Source organism: Mixophyes fleayi, chromosome 11 (assembly GCF_038048845.1).
Source record: "Mixophyes fleayi isolate aMixFle1 chromosome 11, aMixFle1.hap1, whole genome shotgun sequence".
NCBI lineage: Eukaryota > Metazoa > Chordata > Amphibia > Anura > Limnodynastidae > Mixophyes > Mixophyes fleayi.
This window is the reverse complement of record NC_134412.1, coordinates 38,355,382-38,383,323: the sequence shown is the minus strand read 5'-3', so window position 1 is coordinate 38,383,323 and position 27,942 is coordinate 38,355,382. Positions and strand designations below refer to the sequence as shown.

At 37.3% G+C, this 27,942-nt stretch overlaps 1 protein-coding gene and 1 non-coding gene across 2 annotated transcripts; one reads left to right on the top strand and one right to left on the bottom strand.

Annotated features, from left to right (window-relative positions):
* IL11 (interleukin 11) lies at nt 1–26,622 on the top strand. Its single transcript, XM_075189603.1, has 5 exons — nt 1–374; nt 18,880–19,043; nt 20,882–20,968; nt 24,868–25,026; nt 26,213–26,622. The coding sequence occupies exons 1-5, from the start codon at nt 368–370 to the stop codon at nt 26,378–26,380; spliced, it is 585 nt and encodes a 194-aa protein (XP_075045704.1). The 5' UTR covers nt 1–367; the 3' UTR covers nt 26,381–26,622.
* Nucleotides 17,149–17,251, bottom strand: LOC142108058 (U6 spliceosomal RNA). The gene has a single exon (XR_012680086.1). It is a non-coding gene; the product is annotated as a U6 spliceosomal RNA (small nuclear RNA).
* Nucleotides 26,623–27,942: the final 1,320 nt, after the last annotated feature.

Genomic DNA, 27,942 nt, shown 5'->3' with positions numbered 1-27,942 from the left:
TCAGTGGTGTATATAAACCCCCAATTTGTAGTGGTGTGAGTTCACATGCTCACACACACATACCCACGTCAAGTCACTCATACTCATACTCTCTCCCTCTATCAGACATTGTCACTAGTGAATGCAGGAATTGTTATCTGCTTTGGCTGCGATTTCTACCTCAGAGCTGGGGAGCAGGTGAATTAAAGTGGGACGCTGACAAACAACTGAAGTGGCAATAGAAAGGATAAAGGCGGGAAACTTTCCTGTGATAGCCAAGGTAAACAAATACAACCAACAACAACAACAAAAATAAAACAAAAGAGCCAGAAAATACAGAACAGAAAACACCTCACAAAAAAAACAACTTTTATCCAAGGGGGAAAATATGAAAAGTAAGTATAACTATTTTAAATTTATATTCTTCCGTTTTCCTGTTTACTTTTATTATGTGCATATTTTCACTTTATTATTGCTATAACGTTGTCAGTTGGAGTGCTTTATTGCTTAGGATATACTGGAATGCCTGAGATTTACACAATGCCTTAGGGAGAATATTTTGGGACATTTTTCAGTCAGATGTTGAAAGGAGTCTGAAATGTTGTAACTTGGGACATCATTATGAGGTCTATTGCTGTATGGTACCCAGAGAATAAGAAATCACCTCTGCAGAAGCAAAGTTAGAATGCTTTCTTAACTAGTAGCGCCGTCTGGTGTCCAGAGAGGAAACTACACATTGAACTACTTTTGAAAGGAGCAAATCCCAAACTAATGTCTAAGTAAATGTGCATGCTTTACAAAAGACACATCTGAGAAAACCCTACTTATGATATATATGTATTACATGAAAATATATATTTTAAAGGCTTTTCACCCAATTGTTTATACGCTTAGAATTATGTGTTGTGCAAACAATTGATTTTATGGGATAAAAATTGTTAATTTTATCAACACTGCCTGCATGTAGATTTTTAAAAATGCCGAAACACAATCATGACAATAAAAAAACAGAAAGCATTAACTAATGAATGCCCTGCCCAAAATCTACTGCTTTCCAAATAACAGCATTCTAGTCTGAATAAACCATTGTTGTGTAGTGGACCACATTTTACTTGGCACTCTGTAATAAGATTTTAAACTGCTGTACGCTGCTTTACAATATTAAACAGTTCAATTGTGTCTGTAAGCCTATTAATTAGAGCTCCCCTTACCATGCAAAACTTTAAACAGCAACAGTTGGCATGGGTCTCTGCCACATGACATGCTTAATGCAAGAAGAACTTATAGTTTGTTCCTTTGAAACCGGCATGACCAAGTTAAAGAGACAACACCCTTGCTGGTAGGTGCATGCAAACTTATTGAGACTGATGCAAATGTAGATATTGTAGTGTGTGTGTGTGTGTGTATATATATATATATATATATATATATATAGGTTCACACAAGCTAAAGCCATCTTAATAAGAATGGTAAAAATAAATTTTTAGAGGTAAACTAGGTTAATTTTGTGTTTTTTAGCTTCCTTGTTTTACATACAATAAAGAAGAGGTAGTTTTTTCCTGCACGATACATCACATAAAGAGCACTGAGCATGCATCCATTTATGGCATAGCCTCTCACTTCTGGTTGCAAGATGCAGGTTGGAAGTGGCTGGAATTCCCATCATAAAAGTATCTTCACAGCCAAGAAGCCTTAGTAGCAAGGAGATAGATAAATTGCTATTGTTTGAAAATCAGCAAACAGATATGGGAACATAGAACAATGAGAATACGTCTGAGTAGGTTTGAAGCCTTTAAACTGCTAGAGTTGAGCACTATTAACAGATTAACTCAGGGAACATTTCCATTTTCAAGAAGAACCTAATGAAACAACTATTCCCACAGGACCCAAACCCAGGCAGCGTTTCAAAACAGATGTATTTAAAGAATATATTTGGACGATGTCTAAAATAAAAGTTAATTAGAAAAAGTATATAAATATGTGAAGCAAAACTGAAAAAAGCAGTAAGAGTTACAAAACACATTTGTAAAGCAGAGTAGCTAAACATTTCAAGCACATCTGGAGATTATTGTAAAAAAAAAATACAGTATTACAGGCAGCAAAGAACGACAATCACAACACGCTAGCTGAGCCTGTAAACATTATAACTATATGTATACATATAAGTGAGCATTTTACAAGCAAATTAAGTATCTTAGGCACCCAACCATTATTTGGATATTCTCTAGAGTAAAAGAGTTTACCCACCCTTAGGAATTCAGAGCACTGAAACTCTTTTTTATTGTAGCAGTAAAGAGTGCAGATGAAAGTATTCTAAAATAGAATACATCAGCCTTTAAAACGCTCTTGAAGTATGTTCATACAGTTCTATGGCCATTACCGGAGCTCATGAGTTAAAACGCTTATCCCTTCTGTCAGTGTACAGATGTTGCTTTAAGCTAAAGGTCTACATTTTATTTTTTAGGAAGTGTTGCACTGAACTTTGATTGTACTTTCCCATCATAAACCCATTAGTGCTGTAATGTATTCTGTTTCATAATGATTTTGTACGTCCTCCAAAAGTTTTTGCAGAGAACTACAGCCTTGTGGGTTTTCATTCTCTGTTAGCCATCAGATTTTGGCTTCTTTAGAGAGAAAACAGAAAAGACTGCAGCTTCCAGCTGCAAACTGAATATTGTTAAAAATATGAAGCAAATAGTACTGTCCAGAACTTTTTCCAAACAAAGAACAGTAGCCACCAATGATGCTATATAATCTTATTAGTCTAGTTTAGGACAAGGCAATATGTGGCGATCCAGCTGTTGTTATATTACAGTTCTCAGCATATAACCAGCTGTTTGGCAAAGCGGGATGGGAGTTGCTGTACTTCCGTACTGCTTTGGTGAAATATATACTAAATGCAATGCATGAGATATATAATGTACAGCAGCTAATCATTGCGCAAGCCTAGAATAGTAAATAAACAATATTACATAACAAGAAAGAGCAACCTAATTTTGAGTTGTTAGGTATTTCATGTAGGTGCAGCCGTTTTTGCATTGTGGAAGGTTATAGATGTATAGCACATGTAGGTATAACTACTGACCTATGCAGGGTTTATGTGCTTTCATTCAGAAAAAAAGTGTTCATGTGTGACCTTCCATTTTGCTGGTCATATTTTCAATTTTTATATATCTGTTAAAAAGATTGCACTCTTTATGGGATATAAACATATTCCTTAATGTACTGTGGTGAAATGGCTGTGATGATTTGTTTATGACGGACAAAATGTTTCTGAGACATAATTCGGTTTGACATGGTGCAATATAAATCTGTTTAAGTCGCCCATGTGAAGCTGCCAATACAACCTGAAATGTGCACAGTTTGACCACACAAGCAGGGAATTCAGCTTTTAGTGAGGTGGGCCATTAATTGTACACGCTGGTAGACAATGACTATTGACCAATCGGAATCCAGATTTTCAAAGGTTGATCAGCATTGCAGGTTGTTTTGAGAGAAAACACACAGAGATTTTTTTTACCAGATTGGTGGAAACAAGCAAAGTATCCATGCAAATTGCTGCGTACATAGGCAGTTTCCACATTTAAACTTCTTTAAGATCCCTTATCCACTGGCATAAAAAATAATGCTTGTGGTATCACTTGTAAAAGCCTATTGGTTCCAATGACCTCATACCCAACTGCACCTGCAGAATCCATCTGCTTTATTTACTCAACGTTCACTGCAAGCGTCATCCATTGCACCTCGCCCCATCAACCTATCTCAAATACGATGACCGCTCACTGGTCTTTTTCTAACGCCATTGGGAAACATGCTTAATACATAATATGGCCATACTCTGAGTCTTAAGGGCATAAACACTGCAGCTGAGGATCATGGTGTTTGGTGGAATCAATGGTTGGTTTACATCACTGCACAATGATCGGTTACTATGTTCAATAGTTTGTGTCTGACATGACGCAATGCAATACAGTGCATATATTGTACAGCAGTATAGACATTTGGCAATAAAATGGAAAGGGAAAAATAGATAGATAGATAGATAGATAGATAGATAGATAGATAGATAGGCAGATAGATAGATATACAGACAGACAGACAGACAGACAGACAGATAGGCAGATAGATAGATAGATAGATAGATAGATAGATAGACAAATAGATAGATAGATAGATAGATAGATAGATAGATAGATAGGCAGATAGACAGACAGATAGATATACAGACAGGCAGATAGATAGACATACAGACAGGCAGATAGATAGATAGATAGATAGATAGATAGATAGATAGATAGATAGATAGATACACAAATGTAAGTAAATCTTCTCTATGTTGGCTTAATGAAAATAAAAAACAAAATAAAAAATATCACTTAGAAAGCAAACTCCACACACATCTGCTACATTGTGCACTTGTTTAATGATCAATAATAATAGTTCTACAGTACATAAAACATTTTAAACTTGAAAAGTAAATAAATTAAAAATATATTTCCAACTTTTCCTCACATTATAGTATGATTTTCTTTTAACTACTGTAATTAATGGAGTATGTATGTACTCCCAACGACACGTGTATTTATCTGTTGTATGCTCTGTTCTCTGCCTCCATGCTGCCACTAATGTCCATGCTTTCAGCCTCTTGCCAGTCTCATTAGACGCCATGCGTTCACTCACACCCTTCTCCTTATCTTGTATCGCCTGACTAGTATCTAGTGACAGCTCTGTACATCCCACCCACCCTATTTACATCAACTCTCCACATACCTTGTGACTGGAGATCGGGGGCTTGTAATGACGTCCTTTAGAGAAGGACAGGAAGCTTTCTGTCGGAGTGCAGCAGGAGAGGTGGAGAGGAGCCCACCCCTGCACACAGCACTCACAGCTGTTCAGTACACACACATCCAGCACGTTTCCCTTCACTCAGATGTGATCTGCCAGTAGACCTAGTTCTACAGCAACTCTACATCATGCAGATTATCTAATACCAAAAATATTTTCCAACACAATACAACAAATATTGAAACTTGTTTAAAAAAAGAAATGTTGTTAACATTCAACATTTTTATAAGGTTTTGCAATTGTTAACATCGTGGATTTTGCACTCAGCTACAGCAGTTCATAGTAATCAATCAAATATTGCTAGTCTTGTGGTGCACTAATGAAAGAAACTCTGCTCTGGATTATAGTACTTAATAACGTCTTATAGGCTATATCACATTTTGTAAACTTGCTTTCTTCATTAGGTATACTTGACTGTGTGTATCTAACAGTATCTGTAATTTACTTTTTCTGTCAGGAACACCCTAGTGTTTGAAATTCTTATCACAAATTGCAAAAAGGGAAACTTTTAGTCAGTTAAAAGCATTCTGCATTAAAAATAAAGAAAAAGTGCACAAAAGGGGACAGTTCCTCTAATAATATGAGATGAATATAAGATGTACTTTACAGCACAGCTGTATACATTGTGTTACATTTGGGAATGTTACTGCCAAAATATATGAACTTTGCGCACTTTAATGACTTGAGGCAACTTCATTGTCTGTAGCCATAGAAAAGTATTACAGAAATATAAATCTATTTTAGCGATACATAATTGTGTATTGAAAATGAATCAAATACTTATAATAATTAAGAAGAAAAAATCTTATTAGTGGAAAATCTTGATAGTAGAAATTGTGTTTTTTTATATTTTACAACATCTCTATGTGTTTTTAAAGATTACATTACAGTGAACAAATGCTACACAACCACAACTGTTTGTACACATGCCCAGTTCAATTTAATTACATTTTTTTATTTCGTTTCCAGTAGCAAAGAACAGAAAGTAACATTATTTAATTTAGATTGAGGGAGTCCCAGGTTTTAAAACGTTGTCCATGGAAAGTATTGTCCCAGGAAATGTTCCTGTTTTTCAATATTGTCAATTGTACAATAAAATTTGTTTTTTCTGCATGTTAAATGCAGTTCTTACCAACCATTCTAGGACATTAGGAGTGAATATTTGCTGAAAAGGCGCATTTATAATTCAAAATACTGTCGGTATTCAGTAAACTTAACTAGATGGATATTGTTGTTCTCCAAGGTCCAATGAGACAGTATTGCACGTAACTAGTATAGATGCACTGGCTCGGCAACAACATGTCCCTGGACATTTACAAATGTTGACAACTATACAATAGTTAAAACAAAAACGTAAATATACTATACAAATGTAATTACTAGGATGTTGGTTTGTTTGGTTTATCAATGTATTATGTTGGGTACTTTGTATATATCAATATGGTAAGCAGCCTGTGGCTCACCAGCTGTGTAGAAAGTAGAAATGTGCCTGGCAGGGCATGCTGAAACTTGTAGTTCACAACATCTGGGTTCATAGGTTTCCTATATAAATCCTAGTCATGCTGCATGGTATATGCAGACAAAGTAACATCTTGAGGCTAGCAGCATGCTTTTGCTCTAATAGCAATTTAGCATAGAAGCATAAGCATATGTATTGGTGACATAGAAGATTTTCTTTTGATGGATATCGCAGCGATAAAAAATCTTTCTCTCCAATATTTACCAATACATTTAAATAGGGCATTTGAGCGGTGCTTGGCTCCCCAGTGATACTGGCTGGCAGCAGATCTTTCTATACTGTCAGGCCAGTGGGGGAGCCTATGCATATATGAACAAACTTGCCTGACTCGAGTTTTAAGTTCCACTTTCATTCAAAATAGAAAAAAGTTGTAAAAATTTCTAAAAAAAAATAATAAATAATAGTAAAAAAAAAACTGAAAATGCTTTATTTCAACAAAACATTTTTTCAATCCTGAGATGGTGATAGCAATAGGAGGACAGCAGCGGTATACAGCTTTGAATAGTAAATAGAACTTGGCAAAAGTGATCGCTAGCAAAAGCTATCGCTGGAGATTACAGCGAAAGCTATCACTGGGAGGGAGGGTTTGTTACATAAGGAGAACCCCTATCTCTGTGAAAACACCCGTTTTTGCCAGTGAAATTGGTTTTCTCCTATTAAGACATAGGCCCCTAAATCTGTACAATTCGTCTATTAAATATAACATATTTTTGTAATAGGATGTGATCCATTTCTTTCTGAATTGCTATCCAGACAGTACAAATTGATCTCCAACTAGCATCTTGAATAGTAGTTTTGTTAGAAACAGCCGATGTTCTATTAAGGGATTGGCTATGTTGTTCTAACATTTCTTTTCATTTGAGTTTTGTAACACTTTGTGGGTTAATGTTCATATGTAGAATTGTTTCTCTTTCCACTGTGGAGAGCAAACTGTACTATACAGTGCACTCAGAGAAATGCGTGGAGGTGTGTTCCTTGGTTATATGTTCGGATTGGCTGGAAGCCCACTCACGTCTTTCATTGGATTTTTTGATTCAAGGTTGCAGTGTCTTAAAAGCTCTATTTTATTGGATGATTAACTATTTAAAAAATTGTTGGGAGTTTGTAAAAAAAAATAAAAATAAGATCCAAATATAAAAAAAAGTAGAAATTTGAAAATGCCAAATTATGTTTAAACAGTTGCAAGATCACTAAAGCCCCAAATTAAAGTTTTGAAATAAGAATCATGAAGGAATAAAATAGATTGCTAAGCTGGTTGTCCATTGCAACTTTGTTAAAAAAATAAAGTATTGACAGACGGAGGTGGGGCCCCATCCCAGTCCCCCCATAGGCTGGATATCTCCGACTCAGTGGCTCGTGCCTTGATCTAAGAAATATTTGCTTTTGGGCCTAGGTACAAGGATGGAATGGACTAGTCTCCGTATTGTAAAGTTAAAGTGACTTATGTTTAGAGTGCCAATCTTTAGTTTTACTTGTCAACTGACTATAATTATATTTAAATACTACAAAGTGATAGATGTCTAGATTGCTGGTGTTTTATGACATATTGTTGTGTTTCGTCCCCACTATGTACCCCTTTCCCCTTTATGTCCTACCCTATTTCTTTTTTTTTTTTTTGTATCCTTTGCAATTATCTTAGAAAATTCAATAAACTTTATTTCAGTTAAAAAAAAAAAAAAGTAAAGTATACTCCCATGCATGTTCAGAGGAACAGAGGAGAGCTATGGAGGGATGGAAGGGCAGACACTGGCCCTCATGGAAGTTCTGCTATGGAGCCTGGCGATTCCATGTTCTGCCCATGGCATGAAAGCCTGGATCCCACATGATAAGCATAGTTCTTGTGGTAACCACCGCAGAGATATATTGATCTCTGTCCTGCTCTATTTCCCCAACCGTTTTCTCATGTTACATTTGATTTTGAACACAACATGAGAACTCTGGCCTGGATAAGCCATAGTTGTGGAAAGACACAAATACTACATACTTAAAAGAATACTTACTGTTTTGTTGGGTGTATGAGTCAGATTGACAGTTTTCTCAGTGATAATTACATACAAAATTATACAGCCGACAAACTGCGTTTCTACAGAGAAAATAAAAAATCCTTACTAGGCCATTCATTGAATAATATCCTCATGCAGTGTTCTGCCCTGGTTTGCAAATGTATAAAGAATATAAGTCACAAAATGTATATGTGCTTTTTGAAGTAACATGTCCATAGCATAGTGTGTATAATATGCTCAGGACCAAATAGAAAGCAAGATAACCATTGCATCAGCCACTTTGTGCTGTTGCACAGCATATCTTCAGGAAAGCTTCTGGGATTTATTAGGTTAAGATAAACGCGAATATCAAAATGTTTATTTGTGCAGTTAAATCGAGAAAGTGTTTCGTGCTTTAATGTCCTTTTTATTGCTGAATCCTGTGCAATGCTACATGACAGCAAGCAAATCCCACACTGCAAGGCTGGGCTGGGTATTTGTGATCCACCCACTCTACCACAGTGATTTCACCTACACCGTGAACTTCTTTATAAAAGCTTTCATTATACTCAGTGATTAACTATCACAGAACTCAATGTAATAAAGGATTCTCTTAAACAGCAATGTGCTTATGGCAGCCTACTTAGCAGCAGACTAACTGTCTCTTCTAGTGGAAGAACATGAAGTGTTCCAATAAGTTTTTGGTTTGGTTTGAAAAAGAATGGTCCATTCAATGGCATCCCTCTCTAAATACCCCTTCCCTAGCTCTTAACAGTCCTGTTTCCATAAAATATTTGACTTCATCCAGCCTCGTCTACTTGGAAAGCCTGAACATCATCAGTGTTTCCGAATTCCACTTTAGCCTTTCTCTATCCCTTTTTTTCTCTCCTTTACATCGCTTTACCTTCTTTCTTTTTTTTACGGCTTGGAGTTATTGCTATGGCGACCTGAGAGAAGTTGGATGTTCTCACATGGCAAAAATTTTTTGGGACGTCTCTGGTCTGAATACAAAACCCATTCACCCGTCAACCCCACCCTGCCTAATGATGTCCTCATGGGTCTGTTCTAATAGGTACGTTGACTGACTGCCTGAAAGGCATGTCTCTGCGAGCTGGGCTGACAAAAGGGGATAGAGCTTTGCTTTATTCTGTTTGTCCTTTGCACAGAAACACTCTTTAACTGAACTATAGTGGGCCATTCAAGGCTGTTACTTTCCTCTGTGGGTACAGCCTGGAGGACAAGATTACATGATTATTAAATGCATAGACCAGGAATATAGAAATTCACTGCCACAGAATTATACATCTGTTCAAAGCAGGAGTATAATATGTACTATGACTATGGGCCTGATTTTGAGTTAGGGGCAAAGCAAAGAAAAGGAGCAAATTTGCACCTTGGCAAAACCATGTTGCATTAGAGGGGAGGTAAATTTAAAATGTAGGGACATATTTTTTAGTTGGGATATGGCATGTCATAGATCAACTTTAATTTCAGTATAAAAATTAAACTATCAAGTCTTTGTGTGCTACATAGCAAAACAGACAGTATTTTCCTTGCGTGCAAAAAAAATAAGTCAATTTGTACCCCTTGCATTGTAATATGGTTTGTCCAGGTGCAAAGTTGCTCCTTCTCTTTGCATTGCTCCTAGGTCAAAATCAGACCCTATGGATCAAAGAAAAGACAGACTCTGGTTCTCTGTAAACTGCAAAAATACAAGGCAGGGCATACTTTAGTGGCCCAAATAAAATATCTGTACAACACACCTCATTCACATTCTTTTTCAAATTAATTTTAGGTCTCCATCTTATATTGAAATAGAGATGATATTTTTCTTAAAAAGGTTGGACACCCCATGAAGTAAAAAAACGCAAATCACTATATTTTATGCAGTCAGGCCAGGACACAAATAGAAACTCAATAATAATTTGGTAAAGGCCTACTGATACCAAAAAACAGAAGCGAACAACTTGATTTTCCGATGCTTTCCATGTGACCCTTCCCCCTTTATGGGGGCTGTACATTATGGTCGTGAACATAGGACTACTACTGATGATAATACATTATATTCAATCCTGAATTACCCTGGTGCACTGTGATCTTTCTTTTACAGTATTATTAAACTCCTGCTCTGAAGGGCCACATTTAGGGCCTTGTGTGGGTTTTTGGATGTGTTCATCATCATCATCACCATCATTTATTTATATAGCGCCACTAATTCCGCAGCACTGTACTGCCTCACATGCGTTCTGATGTGAGCACGCACTCACATCAGTCCCTGCCCCAATAGAGTTTACAGTCTAAATTCCCTAACATACACACACAGACAGATTAAGGTCAAGTTAATAGCAGCCAATTAACCTACGTGTATGTTTTTATATTGTGGGAAGAAACCCACGCAAATACGGGGAGAACATGCAAATTGCACACAGCTAAGGCCATGGTCAGGAATGGAACTGATGACCCCAGTGCTGTGAGACAGAAGTGCTAACCACTAAGCCGCCGTGCTGTCCATAAATGGGTGTGTGTTTGGATGTGTTCCCACTTGAAAATGATTTATGTTGTTATTAGTTGGATTTTGGTAATTAGCAACAACATATTTATTTCATGACACGACAGTGATAATGTAATGTTACCTTTAAAATAAATCTTTGTGGGTGGGAAAAAACTTGATACGTTTATTAGACTTGTTTGGGTTTATGCATCTTATTTCTCATGATTCAGACACACTCAGATAGTGATCTGTCTGGTTTCAAGAAAATGAAAGAAAGGTTTCACACTGAAATGCCTACAGAGCATATGGAACTATTTCCCCTTATTATTTATTTACTCCAAGTTTTTATTTCTTAGTTATGTACAATACATTACCACCTTGGTGTTACTTGATGTAGAGCAGGCACTTTCATTTTAGGTTTAGAAAATCCTGTAGCCCTTATGGTATTTCTTCGGCCGTCAGCACTCCTTAAAGAAAACAATGTAATGGAAAAATACATTTATAACGGTTAAAAGGCATTCAGAACTTGTAGGCCTCTAATAAAGTGTTCTGTGAGTAGAACAAACAAAAAGAAATAAAATATACTTTCTGAGTTATTGTTCACTGAAAAAAAAGGATTAGAATTGGAAGATAGCCATCCATAACAGGAGGATTCCAGGGCTATAGCCCCACACATTGCTCTATGCTGTAATCCTGACAAGTAGAACTGCCTGTCATCCCATTACTGAGATCACACACAGACTTAGAATATGCATCTGTGTCCTGGCCTTGTATACCTGCCTGGCTCGCCAAGAATCAGCCTCTGCTGTCACAATCACATACAACACACTGGGCCTTTGTCAGCATATATTTCATGTTATACAACAGTAAATGCTCTTATTTCAGCCCCAAAAAAACAGCGTTTCATGTATGAGCATTCATGTTAATTATAATATGGCATTATCCCACTAACAGTAAAAAAACAAGAGTAAAGCAAATACATGGCAATGGTCCTGACTGAGGAGTGCAAATGCCTCTGTGATAGACAGGTTTAGTAGCACTTAATAGTTATGATGCCGACATTTTTATGAGGCTCCTGGGACACAGTTAGCAAGTGGCAGGATGTAATGTAGAGGTAATTGGTATTTAATCCTATTAAGTACCGCATGTCAGAATGACAGCGGGCAATCTGAAAAATGTATTCAATGCCAGAAGTTTACCCATTTCTCAGTTCGCCGGATGAAAAGTTTATCTCACTGCTCTTGAGACTGAAATGTTGGTTCAACAGTAAACTTGGAACATTAGTTAAAACTCCAGATAGAAGTTTACCAAAATGAAGACACACAGTTTACAAAATCACTTTGAAGTGACAAATACTTAACTAATGTTATCAAATAATTACTAGCTTATTTGTGTTTTATATAGGCAGACGTATGCAAAATAATAAAGTGTTAGCATCAGACATCCAGTCAACATAGAAATTTAAACCTAAAATAGAAATTGCTTAATATAAAAAGAGTTGCTAGCAATACTTCATCTATGGAGGCCTATTGAAGAAGGAGTTCACTCAGAGCCTAAAATGGAAATTTATAATATAATTTACTTCATCCTCAGTTCAGTCAGGAAGTGCAAGTTTCACTGTGTGCATTTTACAAGAAGCCTTTTAATGTGAACTTGTAATGTCCCTTTAGAAGACATTTAATCCATTGATAGTTACATGTTGAGCCATTTATTGGCTGTTATGCATGGTTTGGTGGAAAACTTATCTTTGCAACATTAGTTGACACTGAGAGTCGGGTATAAACCAGAAAAAGATACAACACAAGAGCCATAACTTCTTATTTTGTAATGACATGCGCTCATTTTTGCACAGTTGTGCCTGTGTGCATAGTTTTTCCGCACATATTTATGTGCCAAATTATTATAGATTGGGAGAGAAGCATCATATTTTTCCTCCAGTAGATTAAGGCATTTCATGAAGAATATGGGATAGCCACAGCAATGAGCACAAACGCGAAAATTATATGCATTTGTGTGCTACTAGATATTATATGGTACTTTAAGGGATAGAGACTGGAGAGAGAGAGGGAGGGAGAGAGAGAGAGAGAGGGAGAAAGAGAGAGAGATGGAGGGGTAGAGAGAGAGGGATAGAGAGAGGAAGGGAGAAAGAGAGAGAAAGAGAGAGAGAGGTAGGGGGAGAGAAGTAGGGGGAGAGAGGGAGGGAGAGAGGGGAAGGGAGAGAGAGAGGGAGAGGGAGAGAGAGAGGGAGGGAGAGAGAGAGAGGAAGGGGGGGAGAGAGAGAGAGAGGGGGGGGAGAGAGAGAGAGGGACTTAGAGAGAGGGAGAGAGAGAGAGAGAGAGAGAGAGAAATGTTCCCCATTTAAAGGGAGTCCAAAGATCCTTCTTAGACATTCAAAATTGCAAAAAAAATTCACCACTTCAGGAGTGGTGGTAATTGAATTTTGGCTATTACATTCAGTGGGATGTCTTGCCTTTAAAGACATTGTCATTTTAAATTTGCCCTCCGTTAAATACATTTACCCCAGGAGTAAAATAAAGTTGTAATTAATGAAGAGGTGGTCCAAGCGTGTTAGTGGCTCTACTATGATGATGGTTTTATTTTTGCCTATATGTACATTTCAGTCATGGATCAAACAATTGCAAAGCAACTTAGCAAAACAAATATAGAAGCGTGGAATGTGAGTGTGCTACTGTGTATGCACATGGCATACAGATAGGTGGAGCTGTGTACAATAAAATCTATAGGTAAAAACATACAATGCATATAAAAATAGAAACTGACTTACATTTACAACTGGCAGAAAGGGAAGAAAGAGCATGTGATGGGGTTAGGAATATTAAGAGCAGCAGATTGGGAAGCACATGCAAGTGGAAGGAAACTGTATATCTACTCTGTGTACAATGTATGAATAGTTGGCTCACCTCCAGAGTTTAAGTATGATTTAAATAGCCTAGAGGGGATTCAGTGATGTTTATAGCAGGTTTAGATTAGTCCCTTGGAGTTACTAGGGCAATTTAGGCAAACTACTAGTGAAAGTAAATTTCATGCTGTTCTGACCTTAAGAAGATAGATTGATTTTTTAAAAAGGAAATGATGCAAAGAATTTACATAAATAATGCTTCCTCGGAAAAAGTAAAAGACTTGCTAATTGTGGCAATGATTATCTGAAAACATACTTCCAAATGCCTCGTACTATTTTCGACTCAATTGGAAAACCTTGGTCCCAGAACCGTTTCATTGCAAACACTTTATTAATACTTTTGCTCAGTTTAGGAATAACCTTTATAAAATTGCACAACGGGAAGTTTGTTGCATATAACGTGATGCTGGTTACTCACACTCCTTACAGAGCTATGTGATGTTATAGGTGGATGAGAAAAAGAGTATCCCAAGGTGCAGGGGTTAGGGGAGGAGGGGTATTAGGGATAGGTTAGTAACGTACCCATCTAATGCTGCAGATGCATACATTTAAATGAAACCAATATCTTTTATTTGTACTGATCTGTCACAATTTGAATGGCTGTCGACAATGGCTAATACATAATCACAACAAAATACAAATATTCCTAGTACTTCAGTAGATATATAGATAATGAAATAGTACACGATAAACCATCAGATGAGCAAAAGTCCAGCATGGGATCCACACACTTAATGGTAAATCACCTTTAGTGATCTAGTCCTAGGTATTAATAGAGTCAGTTAGAGGGCCAGTGCTCAGATGGGTAAATAGTTGGCTTTCAAGACGTTAATGAAATAATCTTATAGAGTAAAACCCTTTTTGTGATACAGTCTAAGTATATTTCCAAACAGATGAAGAGATATACAGGCTAAATGAAATGCTGTCTACACTCACCCTTTGACACAGCAGTTCCACTTCGGCTGATCGTTTATTATTTCTCCCTCGTGGGGACAGTGGGGGGTGGTGCCATTTTTAAAGAGAAAGATTAGCAGCCAAGGGTTTCCTTAAACCACAGGCTATGTGTTGATATTGATACTGGTCTTTTCTTGAAGACCTTTGATGGAGGAAGTAGCTGTGTCAGCGACAAAGTACGAGGTGGCGCTGTGCACAAATAGGTGGTATTGGAGTATAACACTAATGACCTTTCACCTATGCGTTTCAGCCCTTCAGTATGGGGCTTCCTCAGGGAGATGTGTGTGTGGTGTTATAATTAAACAGTATTTAGCATCAGAAAGCTCTCAACTGTTTGTTTCATTGTTGCTGATAAGAAGACCGACGTGGGGAAAGCTGGTTTCCTCAACTAGTGGAGTGTGATGTTAAGGTTTAAAATAGTAATACAGGGGCAAATGCAGGATTTGTAGAGAGGGTTTTCCACGCTATGCCGCCAGTGGGCGTAACCAGCACGCATGGGGGAGTGGCTATAATTTTAGACAGTGCTTGGCTGCTCTCCAACTTTTCCTATCCACATCATATACACAGGCAATTCCTATCCCCATCATATATATGGAGATCCCCATCATATACATGGGGCAAGCCACCTCAAGCATACAGTGCCCCAAGCTTGGAGCGGCTTTCCAGACACTAGGAACCCCCCCCCCCTCAGTTTCCCTATGTAATAAAAACACTTTTATAAAAGACATAGGATGACTTTGGCCTCATTTCCCCTGCCATCCCCTCTTATTAAGTGTTCCCTCAAAACAGAGCAACTTATGGGGCATATTCAATTACGACGGCAGATCGCGGTTATACGTGGCTACACACGTCCCGTTACCGCGCCCCATAGGGTTGCAAAGGGAAATCTGTAAATGTTGCCGTACCGTACTAGTCACTTTATGTGCTCTGCCCCTCATAACCCCAATCTGCCCTCTTCATTGAATATGCCCCTATATGTTAGTTACTTGCTTCACTTTATGAATTGAAGTGTGATTATTACTATTAATCTGTAACCATCAAATATCAGTTCCACTCCAGGACACTTCATAGATTACACCATCCAGACAGATTTAAACAATGTCTATAATAACACAATGAATTTGCAATATTTAGCACAAAGTATTAGTAATTTGTTGTAGCAAAGTAACTTGTGAATAAAGTATATCCCTTATGAGTGAATGATTGGGAAGGGGGTGTTTAAACTCATAGCATAAGACCAGTGGACGCAATGGCCGGAATAGCATCCCGTGATTTTAATGATTGTTTCATAACTCATCCAAACCCAACAGGACACAAAAAAACAAACAAAATTTTCATTTGTTTCCTGTTACTGTTTTGGCAGCTGAGCTTGAGTACTCTGCCAAAGTTGCCAGGAATATACGTCACACAGAGGGGGAGAGCGCAGAACAAAGGCTTACAAAATATTGTCCATTCATACATCTCTCCATTAGTTCATATAGTACTGAACAACTTTTGAGCTCATCTGTGGTGAAACATTAATTTGAGAAGCTCCAGGATAGAACACAATTCTCTTTTTATAGGAAGCAGTGATGAAACTGAGGAGGAGGGGAATGGATAGCTTGTCCTGATTTATAATACAGTAGCTCTAATATGCAGCAATTACTTATTTGAGTATTTCCAGACAGTGCCTTAATCTCTGAGTTACAGTATGTGGGATGTGTGGCAAAACATATTAGGTTTTGAGATACATTGTAAACTTGTAACTTAACATTTTTAATCAGTATATTGTTACTTGTTCAGGCCTCCTTATTTAAAATGACAACAATGACAGACTTTTGCATATAAGTTATTATAACACACAAGTGATGTTAATACAGTAGCCTTGTGGTGTGAGTTCAATTCCCGACCATGACCTGTGTGGAGTTTGTATGTTCTCTCTGTGCTTGCGTGGGTTTCCTTTCCTCTGAGTGCTCCGGTTTCCTCCCACACTCCAAAAACACTCCATTGACTTGTACCAGAATATTTCAAAATTAATTTCCCGACCATGACCTGTGTGGAGTTTGTATGTTCTCTCTGTGTTTGCGTGGGTTTCCTACCAGTGCTCCGTTTTCCTCCCACACTCCAAAAACATACAAGTAGGTTAATTGTCTGCTATTAAAATTGTCCTTAGTCTGTATGTGTGTGTGTGTGTGTGTGTGTGTGTGTATGTTAGGGAATTTAGACTGTAAGCTCCAATGGGGCAGGGACTGATGTGAGTGACTTCTCTGTACAGCGCTGTGGAACTAGTGGCGCTATATAAATACCTAATGATGATGATGTTAATAACCTTATACATTGCTGTTAACTGCTGAGTGTTTGACCGGTACAGAGTTCCTTAAGACAACTTGTGATTTACTAGGAATGCCACCCCAACTTTTACGGATATTACAAGTTACCTGGAATTTCAGTGACTTATAATACCCTTAGAATTTATATAAAAAATAGGGAACGCTACACGAATTTGCGTGTCATCCTTGCGCAGGGGCCATGCTAATCTTCTTTGGATCGTTCCAATTTTAGTATATGTGCTGCGGAAACAAGTCTTATACTTTATATAAAACACAGCTTACATGTTATAATACATGGTAAATACAAATAAATGCCTAGGTTAGCTGTGAAACAAGGGACTTCTTCTGAACATGTAAGTATGAATGGATTTTCCTTACAGCTGCAATAGCTTGGTAATTGAGAGAAAATGTGACTTTTCTAGTATGCAATTAAAGTTTTATCATGTTCCATACTTGTAAGATTTTCTTCATCCCTGGTGTTCCCTAGAATGTAGAAGGAAAGTTGCATTCTGGGTGGATGACAGCCAATATTCTGTTATCCAGCTGTTCTAGACCACTTAAATAAACAGCATGGCCCACACACCTCCTTCTCTTTTAATTAGGTGGCATGTTTATAACAGTGGTTATGGCACAGGTCCCTTATTAGTTAGACCAGACCAAGGAAGACTTTAAATCTGACATGGTCCTTTTATCATGTTACTTGTCCGCAATGTATCCGGTGGCTTTCCATCGACTTGTACCAGAATATTTCAAAATTAATTTGCCCTAGCCGTTATGAGAAAATATGCTATAAAAATACATTTGGTAATGTTATTTTTGTGTAGTGCACATGAAGCCATGGCTGGATCTGTGGTTCAATAGTTCTAGGCTATTTACACAGCTTTTGACTGGTATTTTCCTGAAGATTATTGTATATAATACACATAAGTTGGCATTTTCTATTGATCTTTCTGTAAATAATATCTGTATAATCTACACGTTTTTTCTTGATTATACGCGTTTCTCACCTCCCCAGCTGCCACTATTACAGTATATCTGTACCCACTCCTAAAACCCCAGCAACAAAGAGTCCTTTCCGGTCTTATTACCATTATTTATTATTATTATTATTATTATTATTATTATTATTACTACTTATTTATATAGTGGCAACCATATTGCACAGTGCTGTACAGAGAATATGTAATCATTCACATCAGTTTTTGCCTCATTGGAACTTACAGTCTAAATTTCCCTACAACACACACACACACACACACACACACACATTTTCGTCAGAAGCCAATTGACCTACCAGTATATATTTGGACCATGGTTGGAAACTGGAGCACTCAGAGGAAAAACACTGAGAGAACTCCACAATAGATATGACCGTGGTTATAAATGAACCCATGAGCCCAGAGGCAGCAATGCTGATCACTGTGCTACAGTGCAGCCCCAATTAAATATCTGTGATGACACACTGTACAAAACTACAGGACATTTATCATACTATGTCAGTCATATTAGCAAACCGCAATTGGAAGATTAGGACTGTTTTAGATTGGCCACACGTTAGATACAATAGGTTAAAAAATGCATGTATTACGTATCATTGGCTGACTAGGATGTGTGAAGCTTTTTAGGATGTGATCAGACTAATCTGACCAAAATTTTACTGTCCAGAGATTGTGTCACTAATTTATCGCTATTAATAATATGATGATGAATGGACTTCATTTCTAAAGGTAGAAGTCAATGTCGCTGTTTAAGGTCTAGCCTAATCATGCTAGGCAAGACCTATTATCACACTACTGTCAATATTAAAACAAAATGCCTATTGTATTGTTTTAACATTTTAATTTATAGCTGAAATATTGAGGTTTTTATTCTGTTTGCAGGCAGTTTGTACCAGATAGCTCTCGCTATTATGAGTGTATGTGAAGGAGTATGGGCCATTCCTCTCCTGAGGCCGAAGCCTTCAGACCCTAAAGCAGAATTTGACAGCATACTACACATGGCTAAACATCTACTAAGTGACACCAAACATCTATACACAAACTTTGTAAGTATTGCAATCAATGTACATTCTGAAATCTGCATAATACATCACTGAGATTAAGGGGTATATTTACTAAACTGTGGGTTTGGAAAAAATGGAGATGTTGCCTATAGCATCCAATCAGATTCTAATTATCATTTATTTAGTGCATTCTACAAAATGACAGCTAGAATCTGATTGGTTGCTATAGGCAACATCTCCACTTTTTCCTACCCGCAGTTTAGTAAATATTCCCCTAAGTGGTCAAGGAAGGTTGTTTATAAGGAATTTCTTTGGGAAAAGTTCCTGTAAAATGATTTAGAAACCATGAGATTGCTACTCTCTGGTTGTAGTAAATCATTATACATTATGATAGCCTAAATTCTACTTATGTATTGGCGTGTTATAATATCCACTGTATTGCTGATATATGATCACTGACATTTCCAATCAGAATATACAGATTTAAGATTTGTATCTTTTAAATTATAGCTTAAAAAATGCACGGAATGACTAAATGTTACAATGGTTACTGAACAAAAGTAATTTTTCAAAAAGTAGAACATTACTACACAACTGTTTATTTAGAGTTCTGCATTGATAACTCAGTGGTAAAAGGAGCCTCTACAGAGTGATGTTTAGGGCAAAGGCTTTGAAAGAGACATTATATTCATGACTGAAGCAATGAAACAGATGACTATTCCTCGACAACCAGATGTGGGATTCAGTATAAGTCACAGTCTGTGGTGTGTGCAGTTCACTCTCTCCCCATACAGTGAGGGCTATAATTCCACTAAAGGCCATCATTTACACACACATTTCTTAAAGTGGAACTAAACCCATGAAATTAAAAAAATATCTTAAAACTTCATGTATGACATCCTAATTCATAGATGTGAAAATGATAACTCGTTAATACTGACTTATAACACTTGACACTGTGAGCTGCAACAATGTAAATGCACTACATTGTATAGACCAAGAGCAAAGACAATTGTTAGATGAATCTGTATGGGTTTATCTAAAAATAAAATTAATCTACACCCAACAATAAAAGTTTTTTTTTGTCTACATATTACATCCATTCATATAGTACAGTTTATAAGAACATTATTTTGCATAATTGTATGCTTATTATTAAACAATAAAACAACAGCTGTTTATATCCAGATATTTTAGAAAACAAATAGTGAATTAACCCTTTTCAGCTATTTATAAAGCAGCACATAATAAAACAAAGATATTTTTTATTTATAATATGTATTACAGACATGTTCACAGGTGATTGCTTGGTAAAGACGATGCAATTCCTACAATATCTTGGCCACTAGATGTTCTGTTGGCCAAAACTCTGAGTTTATGGCTGATGTAGCCATTTTTTTGGGCTGCATGAGACAAAAACTGATGTCACTCATTCATAATGAAGTGATAGATGGCAACCTTCAGCCTGCACATTGTCACCACCCAATCAATCATCATCAGTTATTTATATAGCGCCACTAGTTCCGTAGCGCTGTACAGAGAACTCACTCAGATCAGTCCCTGTCCCCATTGGAGTTTACAGTCTAAATTCCCTAACACACACACAGAGAGAGAGAGACACTCAAGTCAATTAATAGCAGCCAATTAACCTACTAGTATGTTTTCGGCGTGTGAGAGGAAACTGGAACACCTGGAAGAAACCCACACAAACACGGAGAACATACAAACTCCACACAGATAAGGCCATGGTTGGGAATCAAACTTATGACCCCAGTTCTGTGAGGCAGAACGGCTAACCACTATGCCACCTAACCCTTCTGATATTTTGTTTGTTTAGTAAATCTGGAAACTCCTGTTTATTTTGTATCTTAATTTTGCAGAAATCCAAGTACCCTTATGAAGGAGAGCATAAACTGGAGAGTTTACCTGTACTGTCTATAAATGCTGTGGAATTGTCTACTATTCAGGTAAACATTTTCTTGGTGGTTTCATGTTTCATGCTGTACCTTCAAATGACTTACTCTCTCGTTCCATCGTTACCTATGTTTTTTTTATTCATGAAGACTATTATTGCTAAATTAAAGTAATATTGGCTATTCAGCTCAGGAGACCCCTTCAGCATAATAATCTGATACATAATCTGTACGTCCTCACATTAAGGGGATGATGCCGACTTGGACTAACGCCAGTTTACGTAGAGTAAAATACGCAATCATATCTAGATCACCAGCACATGTGTAAAGTGTGTTCTCACATGTGCCTGTTAGAAAATTTCTTGGGAAATGCAGATTACATTTAATGTTTTTTCGTAGGTGACATAAGTATCCATGTCATAATATCATCAATTATAAACAGAGTACGTGTACAATGTGCATGAAAAGTCAATTTAAATATGAAAGTTGAAGTCACAGTGTAATTAATCATGTAGTGCAAAGGCCAGTTCTATTTTTGCAAATATTATGCATTTCAGATGATATCATGCTCGGAAAAGAATGACAATTACAGATTAAGCTGTGTCACTGAAGTCTAACAATAAATTGCCATTGGGGGGGCAACAGTTTCCCTATGAGCAGATGATGTCACATGGATACATGATATTATCCCAGTGTTATATTTCGTGCAATGTCAGGTTCAAAGAGCTTGCCGTCATCGACAGCTGGGACCTTTTAGAAACAACTTGCAAACACGGAGCTTCCTGCGCAATTCCTAACTCCAGGAAATGAATGCTTAGCAAACCTCCCACAATTCATAAGCAATGTTCATCCGAGCAAGCAGAGGAGTAGAAATGATTTCCTGTCTCCGCTTACTATCATCCCCGGCTGTATGAGGCAAATGTGCATCTAAAATCACAACAGGGAAATAGTCAAAACAATATATCCCCATATGAAAAGAAGAGAGAAATCTGAAAAAAATGTGAACTTTGCCTGGACACGCACAGCTGAACACATCAACACAGACAGTGAGCTGTGCTGACACCATGTGGCCACAGTAAACATTTGTAATTCTCTTCCATAATGCTGTCATAGTAAATAAAACAGACATTCATAACATTTAGCTGTACATGCTCATCTAGGAATAAAAACAAATCTTCTGCTATTTATTAACCAATATGATTTGATCACCAAAGGCCTGATCCTGAGTTAGGAGCAAAGCAAAAACAAGGAGCATTTTTGCATCTGGAAAAACCATGTTACAATACAAGGGATCATAATCACCATTTATTTATATAGTGCCACTAATTCCGCAGCGCTGTACCGAGAATGCACTCACATCAGTCCCTGCCCGATTGAGGCTTACAGTCTAAATTCCCTAACACACACACACACACACAGACTAGAGTCAAGTTGATAGCAGCCAATTAACCTACCAGTATGTTTTTTGGAGTGTGGAAGGAAACCGGAGCACCTGGAGGAAACCCACGCAAATACGGGGAAAACATACAAACTCCTCACAGATAAGTCCATTGTTGGGAATTGAACTGATGACCCCAGTGCTGTGAGGCAGAAGTGCTAACCACTTAGCCACCGTGCTGCCCAAATTGATTTTTTTTTTGCACTCATGGAAAAATACTGGCTGTTTTGTCATGTAGCACACAAATACTTGATAGCTTTATTTTTATACTGAAATTAAAGTTTATCTATGACATGCCCTACACCAACTATAAATCTGTACCTACATTTTATATTTACGTCCCCCTCTAGTGCAGCATGGATTTGCCAAGGTGCAAATTTGCTCCTTTTGTTTGCTTTGCTCCTAACTCAGCATCAGGTCCCATGTAACTATAATATAAATGTATGTAGATGTGTATGCGCTCAAATGCAAACTACAGATCTCAACAATAGACTATTAAGCAAGTATATTATGTTGCATTTTAACAAAGATAATGAGAGAGGTAACCCCATACTTGCCAACCCTCCCGGAATGTCCAGGAGACTCCTGAAATTCGGGTTGGTCTCACAGACTCCCGGGAGAGCTGGCAAGTCTCTCGCGTCCCACTACTGTCTTCCCAAATTGACGCGATTTGCAGCCAATCGTGTCATTTTAGCCCCGCCCCCACGACAAACCGGCATTTTCGGCGCAGGGGCAGGGCCAAAATGACGCGATTGGCTTCGCCCAGCCCCCTCCCGCCCTCCAGTGACGCCCCTCTCCCGGAAAGAACTTTGCAAAAGTAGATAAGTATGGGTAACCCAGAGAGTTCAGTTGCTTTATATAAAGAGAAAATTCAAGCCTTAAAGGGCCTCTATAGTGAAACATTAGTTATTTCAATTGTTCTAATAATTTGGCATTTTGGGCCACTATTTGGTATGGTTATAATTACTGAACCTGCGTTCTGTGAGAATCCTATAACACTGTAGTTAAAAGTGAATGGCAATAACGCCGTTTTCTTAACAATTATGTTGCATCTGTATCATTGCAGAAAACAATTTGATTATCTACAGTGGTGCTATATAAATAAATAAATAAATAAATGATGATGATGATCATGATGATGATGATCTTACATTATTGCATAATTTGAATGTAAATGAGTTTTATAGACCCCAACATCATTCTCTGTTGCCCCTGAAAAAAGCGAACATACTTCCAAACAAATAAAACGACCATGGTTGTTTCGTGAACATGAAAACATTAAACTAATATAATGCTTCTACTTATCTTCTTAAGTTTATCAGTAGGCATATAAAACTTGTGTTATTATTATACTGGAGCTATGTTGGTATATGCTCTGAACTTCTCCCTATCCAAATCTTCTGCAGAAATATACTGTAAATCTATTAGCAGGGTCTCTAACAAAGATGTTTCAACACGGCTTCTTAATGCCTGGACTGCTACTAGTTCGTTCTGTGCCATTTTTTCCCATATTAGTCTCAGCAATGGATAAACGAAAACCTTTTTTAAAATAGGGCCCTGTGCCTTAAGATTTTCCATGTGGTTGAGTCAGTCTCTCCTTGGGCCTCGAAACAAGGTAACCCTTCATCTGCCAGCAGTTTTCTCATTTCCACCAAATGAATGTAATACTGTGTCAGTTTAATTTCCATAAGCGCACTGGAAGCATGGGAATTTTTCCCAACTTACTTTAGCAAGTTCTAATGTAATAAAAGTGTTCCACATTCTGGCTTCTTGGGAATTGGCTTCTGATCAAAGAATGTTTAAAAGCTCATATTTGCACCATTTCTGAAACTTGTGCCTTAACATGTAAGTGTGCTTTCATGGTGCAGCCCTTAACCCTTTTGGTTGGGTTCAGAACGCCGAGCCAATGTTATGCATTTTGAAAAGATTTTATGATAAGTTAGTAAACATATGGAGGGTGCTAAACATTTCAATTTAATGACATTGGCATTCGCTAGGAAAAGAACCATAAATTGAAGGAAAGGATGACATAAAGGAGGTAACTTACCATGGTATTTAAGAAGGAAAAAGAGGATATGATGTGATTTACAGAGTGGTTTGTAGATGTGATAACGGATCAGTAAACCATTAACACAATCTGAGTGCCAGTGTGTATCCAGTACAACCATGACGTAGTTGGATTGGATCACGTTGTGTCTTATAAACAGAATTAGAGGATACATTCATTTGCAGGAGTTTTCCTGTTGTTTAAAAGGTCTACTAGGGTGAATACGCCAGTAAATAAATTTGGCAGAAATGTTTGGGGTTATTAAGTGGTTTTTCTCACTAAGGAAAAAAAACCTAGGATTGGTGCAGCATTTTCCTATTTAGTGGTTGCAAGGGTAATATGACATTTAAATAAAATATGACTTTGTGTTAGATGCATGTCCTGTTGTACAGACTTTCATGCTCCATTACAGATTTGTTGGCAGTTGCGTGAGATGTAGTCTGTAAACTGATTGACTTTCTCTTTCAGGTACCTGCCGGTCTTACAAAGCTCAGCTCCGAACTCTTCATATACCAAAAGCATTTCGATTGGCTGAAGAAAGCTGCACATGTTGTCCGTCCCTTGGATCATGAGTTTACCAGCATTCATAATCGTATTGACAAACTGGTGAAAAAAGTTGACTTTTTGGTAAGAAGATGGTTAGAATCGACAATTGGTTATTATAGTGAAATGAAAAGGTTAATAGCCGCAAATAAGTCACAATGTGTTTACAGGAAAAAAAATTAATTTTATTAAGGTCCGTTTGATAGGTCTGAGTATGTTTTTGTTCTCAATCTTCCTCTCCTGCTAGTCTGTAATTTCACCCATTTAAGGGAGATGGGGTTAAAAGGACACTTTGCAAGGAATTGAAGTTAGTGGGTAATCTAATCAGGTGAAGTAAGGAATTAATAGGTACTTGTCAGGGGGATAGGTAAGAAACATTTATAAGAGGGGAGATTATTGTTGAAGCACTGAGGTTGTGCAGGAGTATATTTAGGGCTAGATTTACTAAGCTGCGGGTTTGAAAAAGTGGGGATGTTGCCTATAGCAACCAATCAGATTTTAGCTGTCATTTTGTAAAAAGCACTAAATAAATGAAAACTAGAATCTGATTGGTTGCTATAGGCAACATCCCCACTTTTTCAAACCCGCAGCTTAGTAAATCTAGCCCAACCAAGAATTTCATTAAAAGGACATGTGTGGCCTCCTACCTCTACACAGAAGACAGAAATTGGTATAAGAGCTCTTCTGATAGTGTTGATTCAGCCAGTCCAGGATGCCATTGACAGCCAAAAGATTGAGAGGGGTTGCAAAACTATTTCATTTGTTTCTTAGTGCTCCTATCACAGCACGCAAAGTGAATGTTATGTGCGGCTTCCTCTTTAAAGGAGGTAATCCTGTGTTGTCACAACAGAAGGCAGATCCAGTGTAGTTCAGGAGAAATATGCACTAAGTCTCTCCTGCCTTCTTGCATCATCAGGTCCATGTAAACTGGATCTAATAGAAACAACTCTGTGATATCAAGTTTATACTCAATCCTTTAATGCTGGCTAAAGAGAAGACACATGAAACCCCATGTTCACTAATATAAGAATTAATGAGGGTACATAGAGTAGTACTATATACTTTTACTGAGTATTACATTATGTAGTTTTTCCCTCTTTATTATGAGATTTGTACATTGTTATACATTTACATGAAATTTATAGAATATTTTGGTTGTCCAACTGAAGGCTGACAGAAGTAGTGAGCAGTACAGGCATAATGCCTTTAAAGCCTATATATACACACATCCTAATCATACAATTCTCCCTGCTTTTATTATCTCTTTCAGATGACAAAGATGAACATAGCACGTGTCAGTGACCCACCTCTGCCACAGCTCCCTAACTCAACCACCCAATGGGGAGTAGTGCAAACCGGCCATGCCATCTTCCACCACTTTCACCTGTTCTTGGACTACGCTACACGTGTTCTGGTTCTGATGAGAAACAAGTTGTGAAAATGTCTCCCTGTCTCTCCCAACTTGAACTTGTGCTCCAGGAGTGGTAGGAGTGCTGCAATAAGACCAAAATGTTCCTGCCTGAAGTAGAATGAGATATTGCTTCCATTGTGACGGTCCCATGGATTTTCCTGGACACAATCGCCTATCTCCTCTTACCGCACCTGATTTATGCCGGAAATGTGCGATGACTCTACATACTTTTTTATGCATGGTACACTGATGTGTCCTTTCTATTTATACTGCCAGCTATTTATTTATTTATTTATTTTCCTGGATACTATTTAAATAGTTTTTTTTTTTTTTTTTTAAGAAAGCGTATGTCTGGCCTCAGTTTAAAGAAGTGTATTGACTGATTTTTTTATTCTTTTAAATTTTTTTTACTAAATGTTATATTTAAATACTTTTGTTATACATTTTGAAAAATACAGTTACTGAACTTTTTGTTTAGATTCGTTTTGGGAAAGGCAGGCCTCAATTTACAAAAGTGCGTGGGCTGACACAAACTATATTTTTGTGTGAATTATTTATAACAGAATCAATTTGTCTTCCTTCCTACTTTTTTTAATCATTGTTTATTAAAACATTACAAAAATAGATACAAAAAAATATATATATTTAAGACATTGTAATTGTACGTATGCAGTTCAGCAATGAACATTCCATTGTTTACACTTTAATACAACGCTAACTATTAAGTAATGATAACAGTTAAAAAGGAAAGATTAAGCGTCAACCATTTGTGTTGACTCTGGCATGTTGAGGATTAAATAGTGAAATAAGACAACTCAAATATAGTCAACTATACCTATTTGATTAATAATACCTGTCCCCGAATATAATAATTTCAGGAAACACTAAAAGTATTGCTTATATTTCTATTAAAAATGTTATATTGCAAAGCTACTAAAACTATATTGTATAGTTTCAAACAGACAGACTTCTTTACAAAAGCTTCTTCCAACAGAGCAATTTCACTCACCTTAAAGCTGGCCAAACATGCACTGGAACACATTTGGGACCCCAAAACAGGCTAAAAATTATACGATTGAAATCAGTCATCATTTTTGACCATTCCAAAAATCGGGTCAGCAGATGCCTGCTGAGATAGCCTCTGTGTTTGGAAATCTACTGAAAAGCCAGAATGGACTATATAATCAGTCTGAAAGCCAGCATCTGTCTAATTTGGCCACCTGCTTGTCCCCAAATTAGAAACTAACCCTTACATTTTAAACTTTGCCCAAGAGGCCAAGAAATAGGATGAGTCCAACAGCATATTTATCTTATGGTAGACACTGATTCGGAGAACAGCGTTCCTATGTAAGTTTAGGGGTAGATGTAGGGATGCAGCCCTGATACCTTGTGGAAGGTGGTCTGTATCCTTCTTTGATATGAAAACTAAATGATTAAACTCAGGTATGTGGGCGCAGGCCTGAAAGGGGTTGTGGTGGGAACATCCCTGCCCCCACCCGTGCCCACATAACTGATTTTAATCATTTAATAATTATCTTATGTTCTATGAATGTCAATGTTGTACACTAAGTATGGTTGGTGAATCATTA

Bases quoted from the DNA above. Each gene is read 5' to 3' on its own strand.
- IL11 (XM_075189603.1), top strand. The intron at 19,044-20,881 runs GTAAGTATTGCA...TTAATTTTGCAG, and splicing joins AACATCTATACACAAACTTT to AAATCCAAGTACCCTTATGA. The intron at 25,027-26,212 runs GTAAGAAGATGG...TATCTCTTTCAG, and splicing joins TGAAAAAAGTTGACTTTTTG to ATGACAAAGATGAACATAGC.